At 35.8% G+C, this 15,331-nt stretch overlaps 1 protein-coding gene across 2 annotated transcripts; it reads right to left on the bottom strand.

Moving 5' to 3' along the window:
* Window positions 1–2,882: 2,882 nt before the first annotated feature.
* Window positions 2,883–8,288, bottom strand: LOC129739030 (apolipoprotein D). 2 transcript variants are annotated; one of them, XM_055730404.1, is made up of 4 exons: window positions 8,179–8,288; window positions 4,345–4,775; window positions 3,355–3,610; window positions 2,883–3,287 (listed from the first exon to the last, which is right to left on the bottom strand). In XM_055730404.1, exons 2-4 carry the CDS (start codon window positions 4,510–4,512, stop codon window positions 3,016–3,018), a joined length of 696 nt encoding a protein of 231 aa, XP_055586379.1. In that variant the 5' UTR covers window positions 4,513–4,775; window positions 8,179–8,288; the 3' UTR covers window positions 2,883–3,015. The 2 variants fall into 2 exon arrangements, with proteins under 2 accessions (XP_055586379.1, XP_055586380.1); XM_055730405.1 differs by having other exon boundaries at window positions 8,194–8,276.
* Window positions 8,289–15,331: the final 7,043 nt, after the last annotated feature.

Raw genomic sequence — 15,331 nt, 5'->3', positions numbered from 1 at the left:
TACCCAGCCGTGATTCCAATGTAGGCCGAGGCTGACCGCGAACAGGCAGGTTGTTTGCCGGCCCGACGTGTGAAGACGAAAAAGAGGAAGGAGGAGAAGAAACTTTTCTGGAAACTTTGGGATTTTTCCTAGAAGCAATAATTTTTGCCCTGATGGGACAGTCTAACGAATTCGAGGAATGATTACCTGCGCAATTTGCACACTTAAAAAATTCTGTTTTTGGCTTATCACCACCAAAAAGGCATTTAGATTTTTCATGATCGAATGAGCCGCAAAACATGCATCTGGCATTCATTCTACAATTTTTAGTGCCATGACAAAAAGCTTGACAACGACGACATTGCGTAATATTTTGAAGAAAATTGGTAGAAGATTTACGAAAAGGTTCGAATTTGACTCGACAATGAAACATAAGACGAGCCTTTTCAAGAATTTGCAAATTATTAACCTGATCCTTTTTAAAATGGATCAAATAAAGTTCAGGAGCAAAACCAACACTACTGGTATTATTCGTGTTGGTTCTTTTCCTCATTTGAATTACTTGAATTGGAGAAAAACCTAACAAAGAATTTAATTCAGCTGTGATCTCATCCGGTGTCTGATCGCCGGTGAGACCACGAAGTACAACTTTAAATGGACGATCACTTCTAGTGTCGTACGTAAAAAATTGGTGTTTTTTATTATTCAAATAATTTAAAACCTTTTGAAAATCATTAAAAGATTCCGCCAATATACGAGCAGTTCCCCTTCGACCGATCTGAAAAGAAATCTTCACATCCTTGACGGAAGTGACGATTTCTTTTCGAAAGGCATTGAAGTCGGGAATCGTGACCGTTATTGGTGGAATCTTTTCGTTTTTAAGAGTATAAGAAGAAGAAGAAGGTTTCTTAGTACTTTTATCAGAATTAAATATGAATATTTCCTCATCACCGATGTTATGAAGGACATCGAATGAATTGGAAATTTCAACTTTTTTGGGCGATGGACCTGAATTAGGTTCGGCAATCCGTTTTCTACCGGCCCTTGAGCCGGCCGATGACTTCCCCATGCTGGAAAGAAAAGAGAAAATATGAATAAAAGAAAATGAAAATAATTTTAGCACTGAAAAGTGCTGATTGAAAAACAGGTAAGCAAAAAATAAATAATGTAAAAATGTTCCTGCAGGTACACAGCAACGATACGATGCTCCGGCGTACGTGTTGACGGCTCAACGGTACAGATGGAAGTGATCTGAAAACCCCTGTTTTAGGGCATTTCAAAAGCTAAGTCGTTTAATTGAATCCCTAGACCGAAAAATAGCCAAAATTACCATAAAAAATAAACGTAACGTTATACAAAAGTGATACATAAAAAGCAACATTAAATATTCAAATTTTACAAGTATAAAGTCGAGTTTAATGTTCTGCATTAAATTATTTAAATTACGCAAACAAATATGCGCTCCTTATTTTTTGTTTTTTTTTTTTATTTCTAACAAACTAAAGTTTTCCAGTTTAAAGTTAAACTATATTATAGGCTCACATTTTTGAATATATGAGTACGAGATGTGGCTGAAAAATCAAACAACCCAGCGCTTCCCTCTATTGAATGAGCACTAAAAATCAATTGTAGTTTAGATATTTCCATATTTTTCAAATTATTCAATACTAGAAAATTCTTATTAATTTATCAAAATCAACCATTCAAATCTAAAGTTTTCTAACAGTAGTAAGAGAGGTAGGCACCAAAAATCGCATCTGTCCACGTAGACATCTAGGAGAGGGGGGCGGAGGTTTCCAAAATGTCCACGGAGGGGGCAAAAATCTCATTTTCCTGACCACGTGGTGTCTGAACGGCCCAAAGGCAATTTAACACTTAGAGACTCAAGTCTTTTTTACTTCTAAAAAGGATCGAGATATGTTGATCCGTCGAACAGGGTAGATTTTTTTTAAGTTGAAGAAAGTTGCAAATTCATGATTTCGAACAAATAAATATAGTTTGCAGAAATATTCTTGTTTTCTTCTATATAAGCGATTATAAAATATACTTCATGAATGTTATAGAAGTCTATATCGAATTTTTAAGATATTTCTAAAAACCATATTCTCTTCCATACTTTACTTTTTCAAATTTGTCATTCTATTGAAATTTAAAAGTGATGAAGAATTAGTAGCTCAAAAGTTTATACAAATACAAAATGCATAATCATTTGCTCGTGTAAATTGAGACATTTGAGCGCAAATTAGTGATTTATTTTAAATTGCCTCTACATTTAATTATGTAACTGAAATGTATGAACTATACATATGGGATATGGAATATGTTTTATTTGGTTTTTTTTTCAGACATATGCAATGCGGTTGAACTGGGAGGACAATGCCAGCAATGAGAAAGCATTTTGATGGCGGTCTGGCATAGAATCTTATGCCGATAATTCCACCTTTAAGGAAGGTCATTATTGGAGTAGAGTCTGATTTGTGGGTGTTTATTTCTACAAGACAAGCATTCTCTGGAATCCTTTTTTTCTAAAGCTTGTTAATGATGGGGTACTGATGTTAATACATGGGGTACATCTATCTTTTCGGCAGCCAGCAATTTAGACTGGTTCGTAATATTGATGTACAAGTGATGGTCACCCTAGCAATTGGCTATTTTTCGCACAGCTTTGAGTTCTCAACGTTATATCGCATCGCAGGATGGTGCAATCCATTTGTTTATTTTCTTCAAGATGCCTCAAGAACGGGATTGCATCAGCAGGATTTTCATATATTACAAGCTCATCATCAGTTACTCCACGTATGGGAAAATTTTGCATAGTCCAAGGCAGAAAATAAAGACGGAAACACGATTTTGATTAACTTGTCGCATCATCTGTTATCGCATCAAATTATGATGGTGTCAATAGAAATCCGCGTCTGTAGACTGTGGGTGGTATTTTATTAACTTAGAAGTGATGCCAGATAACTCAGACAAGGCTGTTTGAATATTAAGTGAAAGCCATTGCTTTTTTTTTAAAGAGATGAAATTTAATCTTCCTTACAGAGCTTCATACTTGAAGTACTTCTTCGGGTCCTGCTCGTTGATGGTACAATTTTCCTGGGGAATCATGAACATGTAACTCAAATCGATATCGTACCGGGGCAGCTTTTCCCGTAGAAAATTAATCACATTGGGCGTTAGGGTTGGCTGGCGGGAAATCATCAGCGCCGAGAGGTACTTTTGCGTTTTGGTCTTCTCGGCACAGTGCATGATTAGGCCCCACGATTTGTAGTCGGTGTCGATGATGTAGGTATTGTAGACTTCTTCGACTGGAAGTTAGGGGAACAATTAAGAAATTAATTAAAATGTTGACAGGTTAATTTCGAGGGAACTCACAAGACCACTCGGCGTGAATCCAATGAGCTGGTTGACTGTAGTTCGGAATGACCCAGGAGATGTTTCCCTGTTGGAAAGTTTTCAACGGATCGTCCGAAAAGTAGTAGGTGAAATTCATCGTTACAAACCCATCCGAGGTGGCGAAGGAACTGTGCATACAGGAGTACTCCGGAAGGGTTTCGGATGAGGCGAAATACTGGATCACATACCAGAAGCCCATCATGCTGGACAGATCGAAGTTTCGCATGGCCCGGACCTAGAACAAACAAAAAATTAAATAAGTTTTTTTGTGGTTAGATCCGAAATTTGATTCGAATCTCAGTTTTTGAAATTGACAATCTGAAATCATTTCCAACTATATTATAGTGAAAACAATTTAATGAGAGGCGTTTCAATAAAATACTGTGAGTAGGTAATTATTTCTGAATTATCCAGAAATTTCTTTATCAAAGTAACATTATACAGAAGATTACCTATGTTGTTTTGTAAAAACCTCTTCAAAACTTCCTGTGAAAGGCCGATGACATAGTGAATACGATGCGATGCGATGCGGTGAATGCGGTTCAATGCGGTGAACCACATTTGATGAAAATGTATGTGAATCGCTTAAACCTGACATACTCAACGCGGCGAAGCAGATGTCAATTTGTTCCGCCGCTCGAGTTCGCGTAGGCTGCGTCCGTAAATTTTCCGCCAATTCGCATCGCATCGCACTCACTATGTCATCGGCCAAAGAGCATATGAGCGTTTTATTGAAATCTTCAAGGGGACCATAAACCTTCAAACTAATTTCTAGCAGAGATTTGAAGCTTTCTTACAGACTCTTATAAAACTTCAATAATGGATGAGACAATGGGTATGACCGAGAGCTTTCGTTTCATAACAGTTTCCTGAACCCTTAAATGTCATCCTTTTCCCAGCTTGAAAAAAATGTCAAGTAACTCGGAAGAAATGAAGGATTACAAAAAATAAAAACTCGTTCCGGTTCACCTTTGGGCATCGCTCGTTACGATTCCTTCGACGTCCTCCGAGCTGTTGCTGCTGCTGCGAATCGGTCATTTCGGGCAGCAAAAGCAACAGCACCAAAATTAGCATCCCAATGTGACCGCGGCTGCGTCGCATTAGTTTGACATTTGTGTTGCTGCATCTTGACGTCATCGTGTGGTCCGCCGACTTTAAGACCGGGTTTGTTGCAAATCTTCCCTTGATTTTTGTAATGCTCTACTCTCCGTCTAATCAGCCGTTTGGGTCTGCGTTTAGTGGTGGGCTTTCTAAAATAAAAGCTAGGCAGCGAAAAAGTGGACGCTAATTTTTAACGATCGCGTTTCGGAAACAAAGGTCCCGCAGTCCGGAATCGAAGCGATGCTGGATCACGTTCTCCTCCAAGTGGTTGCGCCGTTTTTGGACGTCGAATGGGAAACCTGCAAACGAAACGAAAAGGGACAAACTTAAGCGCAGTTGTTGAGTGAGATGGATGGAAGACATAAATAGCAGCAGTGAGCAATAAAGATTTTTAGAAGAGCGTAGAACTACCGGCGGATGATGGGCCAGAGCCTATTTACGAGGGGTCAACCGATGATGATGGTCATCGTGAAGATCGTGATGATGACGATGATGGCCACAAAGGAACAAGTCGGTTGGACCCGCGTTTGGCACTGGGCCAGTAATAATTATTTATAATGTGTCAAAACTTTCACTGCCGTCCGGAGAAGAAGTTTGACTGGCTGGCTATTTAGCTGGAGTAAAAGAATGAGGAGCCAACGGAGAGCCTTTGGAACGCACGGCTCTTTTGGACTTTAGCTTTAAAGATGAGCAAGACGCGATTCTTCAAACTTTATCGCGCCATTTGACCGTTTCGTTTTTTTTTCGAAGTATTTACAATGTGATCATTGGAATAGTAACTACACGAAGCTCTGTGTTAGGAAAATCTGACTTAGGAAGTATAGAAATATTAAAAAAATTAAGAAGACTGGTAATCAATCCAGAAAGTCTTTCTTTTCGTGGTATCATAAATTTTAATAATTTTAATTGGTAAGATTTAACCCGTTTTATACAGACAGAATAAAACTACTAATAGTTAGGAATTCGAATCTGAATATACGAAAACTTTCATACACATCTCGCATTTTTGCTGTACTTTTGACTGGCTCCTACCATTAATGGGCCAATTTGTTCACGACCCTAAACTTGAGTGAGGCTTTCCATTCGTACTGAGCAAAAGCGAGAATACTACAAACTTGCTCATACATGCACCTTTTAAATATAATTTTGTTGCTTATCTTCAACCCAAGTTATTCGGCGATTCATCGACTATTTTGAAACTCGATAAACCAGTTTTTGACGGTCGCCATAGAAGGGCTGCTGATTGAAAGAATGACAAAAATGACAAAAATGACAAAAATGACAAAAATGACAAAAATGACAAAAATGACAAAAATGACAAAAATGACAAAAATGACAAAAATGACAAAAATGACAAAAATGACAAAAATGACAAAAATGACAAAAATGACAAAAATGACAAAAATGACAAAAATGACAAAAATGACAAAAATGACAAAAATGACAAAAATGACAAAAATGACAAAAATGACAAAAATGACAAAAATGACAAAAATGACAAAAATGACAAAAATGACAAAAATGACAAAAATGACAAAAATGACAAAAATGACAAAAATGACAAAAATGACAAAAATGACAAAAATGACAAAAATGACAAAAATGACAAAAATGACAAAAATGACAAAAATGACAAAAATGACAAAAATGACAAAAATGACAAAAATGACAAAAATGACAAAAATGACAAAAATGACAAAAATGACAAAAATGACAAAAATGACAAAAATGACAAAAATGACAAAAATGACAAAAATGACAAAAATGACAAAAATGACAAAAATGACAAAAATGACAAAAATGACAAAAATGACAAAAATGACAAAAATGACAAAAATGACAAAAATGACAAAAATGACAAAAATGACAAAAATGACAAAAATGACAAAAATTACAAAAATTACAAAAAATTCAAAAATTAAAAAAAAAATATGCAAAATTAAAAAAGTGATAAAAGCTACAAAATTTACAAAAAAAATATAAAAATTACAAAAATTACAAAAAAAACAAAAAAAAAATTAAAGGACAAAATTTACAAAATTTACAAAATTTACAAAATTTACAAAATTTACAAAATTTACAAAATTTACAAAATTTACAAAATTTACAAAATTTACAAAATTTACAAAATTTACAAAATTTACAAAATTTACAAAATTTACAAAATTTACAAAATTTACAAAATTTACAAAATTTACAAAATTTACAAAATTTACAAAATTTACAAAATTTACAAAATTTACAAAATTTACAAAATTTACAAAATTTACAAAATTTACAAAATTTACAAAATTTACAAAATTTACAAAATTTACAAAATTTACAAAATTTACAAAATTTACAAAATTTACAAAATTTACAAAATTTACAAAATTTACAAAATTTACAAAATTTACAAAATTTACAAAAAGTACAAAAATTACAATAATTACAAAAATAAAAAATACAAGAATTACAAAAACCTTTTTGGCCTTATTAAAATTTCCAATACAATTCCCTTTTTTTGAAAAATCGAGCAATAGATGTACAAATTCTTATATTTTTCGATGCCGTTTAAAACTATACCCGGTATGACGGATTGGCATAATGATATCTTAACTTTATATTGCTTTTATTATCCTTACCAACACTGTTGGTTTAAAAATATTTTTCGGACAATTACCCATATTTTTAATGAATATTTTATTTTTCAGATTCTAAATGCATCAAAATGCAAATCAAAAATTCACCTTTTGAATCATGTTTTCATACGCCGAAATATGATTGGTTTGAATTTGTTAGTTCTAAAATTTAATCCTTCCAAATATCAATATTTATGATTTTAGATTGTAGAATTTTTTGTAGTATTTTTTTACCCCTAAATGTATGCAACATCCTTATGCTTTTTCAGTAGGGTGAAAATCGCATGTTTTGGTAAATTTAAAATAACTGGTGTAACCAATAATTTTCCTGACTACGTCAATTTAATGTCCCATCAGCCTCAAAACTTTTGGAGTACATGCGGTATGATTATCTGTGGACATTTAGTTTTTAGAAGCCATACAAGTTGAAAAGTATTGCATGATGCCCCAGTTGGCGGCAAGGTTGCCACAGAAAAATCTGAAATTTCACAGAATTTCGAGCAAATTTTCATCACAGAATCTGTGTCACAGTACACATAATTTTTAAATATTCACAGATTTAACTGGATTTTGAAATTTTGATTGAATTTTCAAAATTATAATTTTTGGTCAATATAAAATTAAGATTTCTTACTTCGAATTAGGAAACTATGATAAAATTGGTAATGTTAATTGATTTTTCCCGACTAAAATGTTAAAAAGACCCAACTTATCACGAATTTTCAATGAAATTTAAGGAAATAGTATCACAGAAAACCATCACAGAATTTTTAGGTAAAATCACAGAAAGTCAGAATTGGTTGACGGTATGTTTTATCTGAAGAACAGTTTAATCAGAAAAACAGTTATTTAAAACCTTATTTAAATAATAGGTACGTATAGAGAGTCTCTCTAAATTTAGAATATATAACTGAGCCACTCGGAGACAAAATTTGAAATAATTTCATGTTTTTAAGCGAGAAACCTAAAAACTCACTATTCCTAGACGCTTTGTCACAGAAATCGAAATTTAGGGATGGGAATTGGAATTTCCCGATTTAAGAACATTTGCAAGCTTCACAAATTTGATTCTTTCACAAACCTTTCGATGAATCACCTTCCTTTTCCTATATCCAAAACGGTTGCACTACTCATCAATCAAAAATCCGGCCCAACACACTTGTTCTACAGAAAATCCCAACGTCAACTGAATTCGCTTTCGAAGCCACTCGATCATTCAGAGCAGATATGTATCTTGGCGTTGCAGTTTTTTTTGTTCTGTTCCGTTGTTTTCTTTCTCTAGAATAGAATAAAATAAGATTCAGCCGAGAATCGAGAATGGCAAACAAACAACAGCAACACGCCTACGGAAGCCGGTTTTTACGATAAGAACCATTAAATACTACTCGACTTGCTGTAAGCTGAAGTTTACAGAAGGGAACAAATTGAATGGTCCATAAGAATTAGGATATGGAAATGCGTTCTTGCTAAGGTCAAGTCGTTGCAAATATTGACCGAGTCGATTTCTTCTTAAGGGAACGTAAGTAAGAAATAGGGAAACTTACCCTACAGTCAAGTGATATAAAAATTTATAACGATCCTCCAAGCAAATCGTACGAAGGTCAAAGTGAAAATGGGAGCGTCGATAATTCATTTATGATGTTTGTTCATACTTTCGAACGATCGTCGACCCAAAATGGATATGTTCCTCTCCTTCGACAACTTCGATCCTTTTATCAGTTTCTTTGTTTTGTTCTGGATTTTCGGGGGTGCAATTCAATCGTTGTTGTTTGATTGAAGGGTTCTTCAAATGGAGGCTGGGTCATTCGGCCGAAAGTCATGAGGCCGAAAGCCATTCGGCCGAAGGTCATTCAGCCGATGGACGTTAAGCCGAATGGGCTATCTGGCCGAACAGGCCACTAGGCCGAATAGGTTATTCGGCTGACGCGACGGTTATCCAGCCGAATGCTGTTAGGCCGAAAGGACGCAAGGCTGGAAGGTAGTTAGGCCGGATGGACGTAAGGCAGAATGGACGATAGGCCGAATGGTCGTGAGGCCAAATAGTCGTAAGGCCGAATGGATGTTAGAAGGTCGTTAGGCCGAATTGTCACTAGGTCGAACGGTTGTTAGGCTGAATGGTCGTTGGGCCGAATTTATGCTAGGCCTATAAGACATATTATCGCTTTCTTACATGTTAGGCCGATCAGTAGATAGGCCGAATAGTCATCTGGCCGAATGGATGCAATGCCGCATTCGACCATTCGGCTTTGCGACCACGGCCTATCGTCCATTCGGTTTTGCGACCATTCAGTCTAATAACCATTCGGCCTTGTGACCATTCTGCCTTATGAACATTCGGCCTCACAACCATCCGGCCTAGCATGCAGACAAGTGTAAAATTCGGCCTAGCATCCATTCGCCCTTACGACCATTCGGCCTAGTTCATTTCAGGCCTAACGACCTTTCGGCTTAGAATCCATTCTGCCTCACGAACATTCGGCCGTACGACCTTTCTGCTTACGACCATTCGGCCTTACGACCATTCGGCCTCATGACCATTCGGCCTCATGACCTTTCGGCCTCATGACAATTCGGCCTAGTGACCATTCGGCCTAATGACCATTCGGCCTAACGACCATTCGGCCTAATGACCATTCGGCCTAACGACCATTCGGCCTAACGACCATTCGGCCTAGTGACCATTCGGCCAAATGACCATTCGGCCAAATACTATTCGGCCAAATGACCATTCGGCCAAATAATATTCGGCCAAATAACCTTCGGCTTAATGTCCCATTCGGCCTATTGTCCTATTCGGCCGAACATCTGTCGGCCTTTTAACCCATTCGGCCTAACGACCTTCGGCCTAACATCTTTCGGCTTATCGGCCTTCGGCCGAATGTCCGGCCCCCTTCAAATGCAACTAGCCGCCAGCCGTAAATTTATAGTTGTAAAATTTTGAACTTTTTTGAAGCATTTTTGGCATTTAAAACTTTCTGTTTTCGTTTCAAATATTTCGACTAGAAATTCGAATTTCAGATCAATTCTAAGAATTACAGTAATTTAGGAATTACATGTTTTGTGTTCTAATGCCGATTTACATACACACACAGCGCTCGCGCCATCATTCGACAATATTCTTCCTGGCTGATTGTTACCATCCTGCTTTGTCTTGTGATAGGATATTGGATATGTTTTTATTTGGGTTCTTTCAGACGTATGCAATGCATTTGTGCTGGGCGGACAATGCCAGTTATTTGAATGCTAGTTAATGCCGGTTCGGCATAGAATCTTATGCCGATAATTCCACCTCCAAAAAATTTCATCATTGGAGTGGAGTATGATTTGCAGATGTACTTGACTGTCAAATTTTCGTTTGTTTTACAATCAAGTTGACTAGAACTGAATGTAAAATGTATAATATTTGTGATCCCAAATATCAATTAAAGCTAAATCAGAAACAGAGGGATCCTTTGAAAAACATTGACGGCACTGAAAAAATTGTAACTCTGGGGTCCTAAGAATAGCCGCACACCCTAGGAATGCTGCCAAAATTTATTCCATCAATTCCCAAGGTACCTAGTCCGAAAAAATCACGAAATTCCCTCAGGGCCATTCGTCCATCGACAGCCAGTCACATTGTTTCCGAATCATCTCACGGACCAGGCGTTAAGGTATGGAAAAAAGTCATCATCTGTCAATCTACCCACCAAGTAGCTGCCCACTGCAGGAGACTCCAAAGGGTGCCAACGAAGAAGGACGGACAAGCGGAGGTCCCAAACTTTCGCTCATTAGTCCATTTTCGCGTGTTTTTATTTAGTCCACACCGACCAAATCATTTGAATTCGCGAAACGACGACGACAACGAGCCTTCGGACGGACCCCCTCTCGTTTGACAGCTGACGATGGCAATGACCCCTGGGCCCTGGCTGATGAAGTGTTAAGCCACAAAATGCCAGAGACACCAGAAAGAAAGACCCCGGCCTCGGTTGGCAGTAAAAGACACTTTCGGTACCCAAAAATGCCCGACTCGCGGAAACACATTCGGGGGAGTGCTGTTGATGGATGGATTGATGAACCAATTTTGCATTCTGTCAACGAGCTGGCCAGCAACATTTGCGTGAAGTTTGTTCGAATCGTTGTTGCTACTGACTTTGGATCGCATATGTGACTCTGATTCATCATCCCCGTTCAGGGGTAACAGATTTAAGGAATGCTGTCGTAAATTTGAAGTGGATTCAGATTGGGAGATGCGGTTGGGGAAAACTCTCCCGATCACCACCGGTCGCGGCGCAGTTGATGCGCCCAGTTTCGTGAGCGTGAATGAAATGTTTGATTAAGTGAAACTTTGATATATTAAACCAAATGGCATCGACACGATGAAACCTCACCTCGCTTAAAATAAAATAAACAAATTTTGAAATGATAATCTGGTAACATCCGTTGATTTCCAAACAAGATCGTTTTTAAGAATAGAATAGTTTTTATTTAAAATTGTTGTTTTTTTAATGTTTAGTGAGAAGAGAACATGAAGTTTTATGATTTTAATTGAATGTTGAAACATGTCGATTTCGTACTGAATAGTTTCGTTTTCTCGCATTCAGATTTAAATCTATACGATTTAAAATCAGGGAAACAGAATTAATTAAGTACACCCAAAATGCAGCCTAAGCTCAAATCATGAGTTCTCAATGCATCAACGAATCTATTGGCATACTATGTGATTGTCAAAGTTGTCAAAACTGTCAAAATTGTCAAAATTGGAAAAATTGCCAAAATTGTTAAAATTGTAAAAATTATCGAAATTGTAGAAATTGTCAAAATTGTCAAAATTGTCAAAGTTGTCAAAATTGTCAAAATTGTCAAAATTGTCAAAATTGTCAAAATTGTCAAAATTGTCAAAATTGTCAAAATTGTCAAAATTGTCAAAATTGTCAAAATTGTCAAAATTGTAAAAATGGTCAGAATTGTCAGAATTATCAAAATTGTCAAAATTGTCAAAATTGTCGAAATTGTCAAATTTGTCAAATTTGTCAATATTGTCGAAATTGTCAAAATGTCAAAATTGTCAAAATTGTCAAAATTGTCAAAATTGTCAAAATTGTCAAAATTGTCAAAATTGTCAAAATTGTCAAAATTGTCAAAATTGTCAAAATTGTCAAAATTGTCAAAAATTGTCAAAATTGTCAAAATTGTCAAAATTGTCAAAATTGTCAAAATTGTCAAAATTGTCAAAATTGTCAAAATTGTCAAAATTGTCAAAATTGTCAAAATTGTCAAAATTGTCAAAATTGTCAAAATTGTCAAAATTGTCAAAATTGTCAAAATTGTCAAAATTGTCAAAATTGTCAAAATTGTCAAAATTGTCAAAATTGTCAAAATTGTCAAAATTGTCAAAATTGTCAAAATTGTCAAAATTGTCAAAATTGTCAAAATTTTCAAAATTTTCAAAATTGTCACAATTGTCAAAATTGTCAAAATTGTCAAAATTGTCAAAATTGTCAAAATTGTCAAAATTGTCAAAATTGTCAAAATTGTCAAAATTGTCAAAATTGTCAAAATTGTCAAAATTGTCAAAATTGTCAAAATTGTCAAAATTGTCAAAATTGTCAAAATTATCAAAATTGTCAAAATTGTCAAAATTGTCAAAATTGTCACAATTGTCAAAATTGTCAAAATTGTCAAAATTGTCAAAATTGTCAAAATTGTCAAAATTGTCAAAATTGTCAAAATTGTCAAAATTGTTAAAAATGTCAATAATGTTTATATGAACTTAAGTTTTCAATGTTGAACGTAGGTTTGGTGGGGATGGTCGTTCTCAAGCTAGGATATTTTCTATTTTGAGAGTTCCGAAGTCTAACCTCTGACTTCTCAACTGTGGCTTCTGAGTTTTTCCTTACTTCACTTCAAAGTTAATTTTTTCGATTTATTCTATATCTTTATTGATTTTTTTTTTTTTTTCGAAGATCTAAGCAAGCCTTGGTGGAGCGCGGTCGTGTTTTTTCGCTCGTGTCAATTTTTGTTGCGTTTAAGGAAAATTATCCGAAAAAGAGAATTTAAATGGATAATTTGGAATTATTTCTGAGTTTTCTTTTCAAACAAAGTGAAGTTTACTGGAAAAAGCATGCAAAACGTAGCATTTATATTGGAAGTTGCTGAAAATTGTCTTGGGATCTCTGACTACGCCTTCCGGAACAGCCCTGGACAAAATTCGTCTGAAATGTAAGCAAAATTGTTGTCCTAAAACCGGACCCACAATTGGGAATCAACTTTTTTTTCAATCTTGCGTGGTGTGATTTTGGAAACGTATGGAGATATCTTCTTTTTGGTTGTAAAAGCGGTCAACAAGTTGTTGAAAAATTTGAGTGAGTGATTTCTATTTACTTTGTGATAAAAATTCGGAAAATTTGGTGTTTTTATATTTAAGTCTAGTTATTATCATTAAGATTGGAAGAAAAATTTCCTTTTTGTAAGTGCCGTTGATACGACGCGTTGTTTTTGTTTCGAATGCTTCCAAAAATTGTGTGTTTATCTGTCTTTGTGAAGCTTGCGTTTGGTGGGTTTATGTGATTGAATAGGATACTTTTGTCTAGTTTTGTGGGGAAGTGTTGAAAAAGGAGGTGATTCATGGATGACGACGTGTGGTATCTGGGAAAACAGCTGCTGGACGTACGGCAATTCACGGGAGGGGCAATTAACCTAAAAATGTCCTAGCAATTAAAAACTTTATCGATTATTGTACATTTCGAAAATTATGAAGAAAAATCGTCGTTTTTCCTGGAAAGGCTTCGTGTTGGATTTAGGGGAAAAAAGCATTTCGTTTTCAATTCCAACGCCAAAAGGAGACGTGCTGCGCAAAGATAAGTATCCTTTATATTTTTACTCAATTAAGTCTTTTTGAAGGTAAATGGTTACACTCGTAATCAACAAGATTTACAATTTTAAAAAGTATACTCTTTTAGTGATATCATAACCTGTGTACAATTTTTCCTTCACATAAAAATTCTTATAAGCATTGTAAAAGCCACACTTCAGTAGCAGTACAATTCAATTATAAAAGTTTTTTTTATAAAACCTTTCGAGTTCTAAACAGACCTCGAAAGGTTTTATGATCTGCTAATATTTTTCGATTCTCTTTTTCATTTTCAAGAGCGAGTAAAGGCGCTTTATCCTTGGTCGATGACCAGAAATGATTGTGCACTGAAATCCAAAACAGTTCAACTTAAAAAAGTAAACCTTAGAATCTTTAAATCCTTTTAATTATTTCATCAAATTCTTTAAAATACTTCTGTTCAGGTTTTGTGATTTCTGTGTACCAAATAAATCATTTCCAGCCTCTGAAGAATGGTCCCAGTGACTCGTGAAGTTACTTCACATAACGTAAAGTTTCTTCATCAAGGAGCATTTTTCTTAGCATGCTTCCAACGATATTGCCCATTTGAAACGTATGGTACTGGTGGTCCACGTTTCTTCTGTTCCTATGTTCCAGATGTCTCTGCGTTCTCTGCTCCATGGTAGGCCCAACCAATTTATGTTTTCGGTTATTTTAATATTTTTATGTTAAAATAACGGAAAACATGAACAAAGACAAGAAGAATAATAAAACTCTTTTATTATTCTTTGGGATCAGACATAAGTTCTGGCTATGGAAGTACGATTAGTGATTAGTGATTAGTGATATCTTTATTGATTTTTTTTTCAAAGGAAATTAGTTGGTGGCAAGTTACCGTGAGCATAAATATGTATGCAAAGTCACGAAACGCCACATTGATGAGAGACTGACAAAACGCATCTTCCGTTTCACCTCATACCTCCATTTCACAAACATATCACGATGCAGGCCTTGTCCCGCTTAGTGTTAAGCGAAAGCGAAAAGCAAATTCAACCTTGGACTATCACCACGAGAGTCGATCTCCTCATGAAGACTCAGGGCGCGTTCGAAGAAAAGTCTGCGTCAAAATATAGGTTAGGGTGTTAGCCATTTGAAAAGGGGGGAAACTGGGGAAGAAGACGTGGAGAAACTTTGGGTTTGTCGATCGATCATAATGTGCGTGCAGTATGCGCTCTCCGGGGCTGCCGGAGATGCACTTTTTTTTATCTTTATTTATGTTTCTTTCCCAAATGCGACATGTTAAACGAGTGGAAATGGATAGGCTCCCATGGGGTGCGCTTCTGCTGCTTTGGTTGGTCGATCGTTTGTTTAGGCTTGTTTGAACTTTTCTTCTCAAGAAATATGTGAAAGGAATTCCCGTAAA

Source organism: Uranotaenia lowii, chromosome 1 (genome assembly GCF_029784155.1).
Source record: "Uranotaenia lowii strain MFRU-FL chromosome 1, ASM2978415v1, whole genome shotgun sequence".
Taxonomy (NCBI): Eukaryota; Metazoa; Arthropoda; class Insecta; order Diptera; family Culicidae; genus Uranotaenia; species Uranotaenia lowii.
Note: the sequence above shows the minus strand (reverse complement) of the source record. Positions and strands in the feature narration are given on the sequence as shown.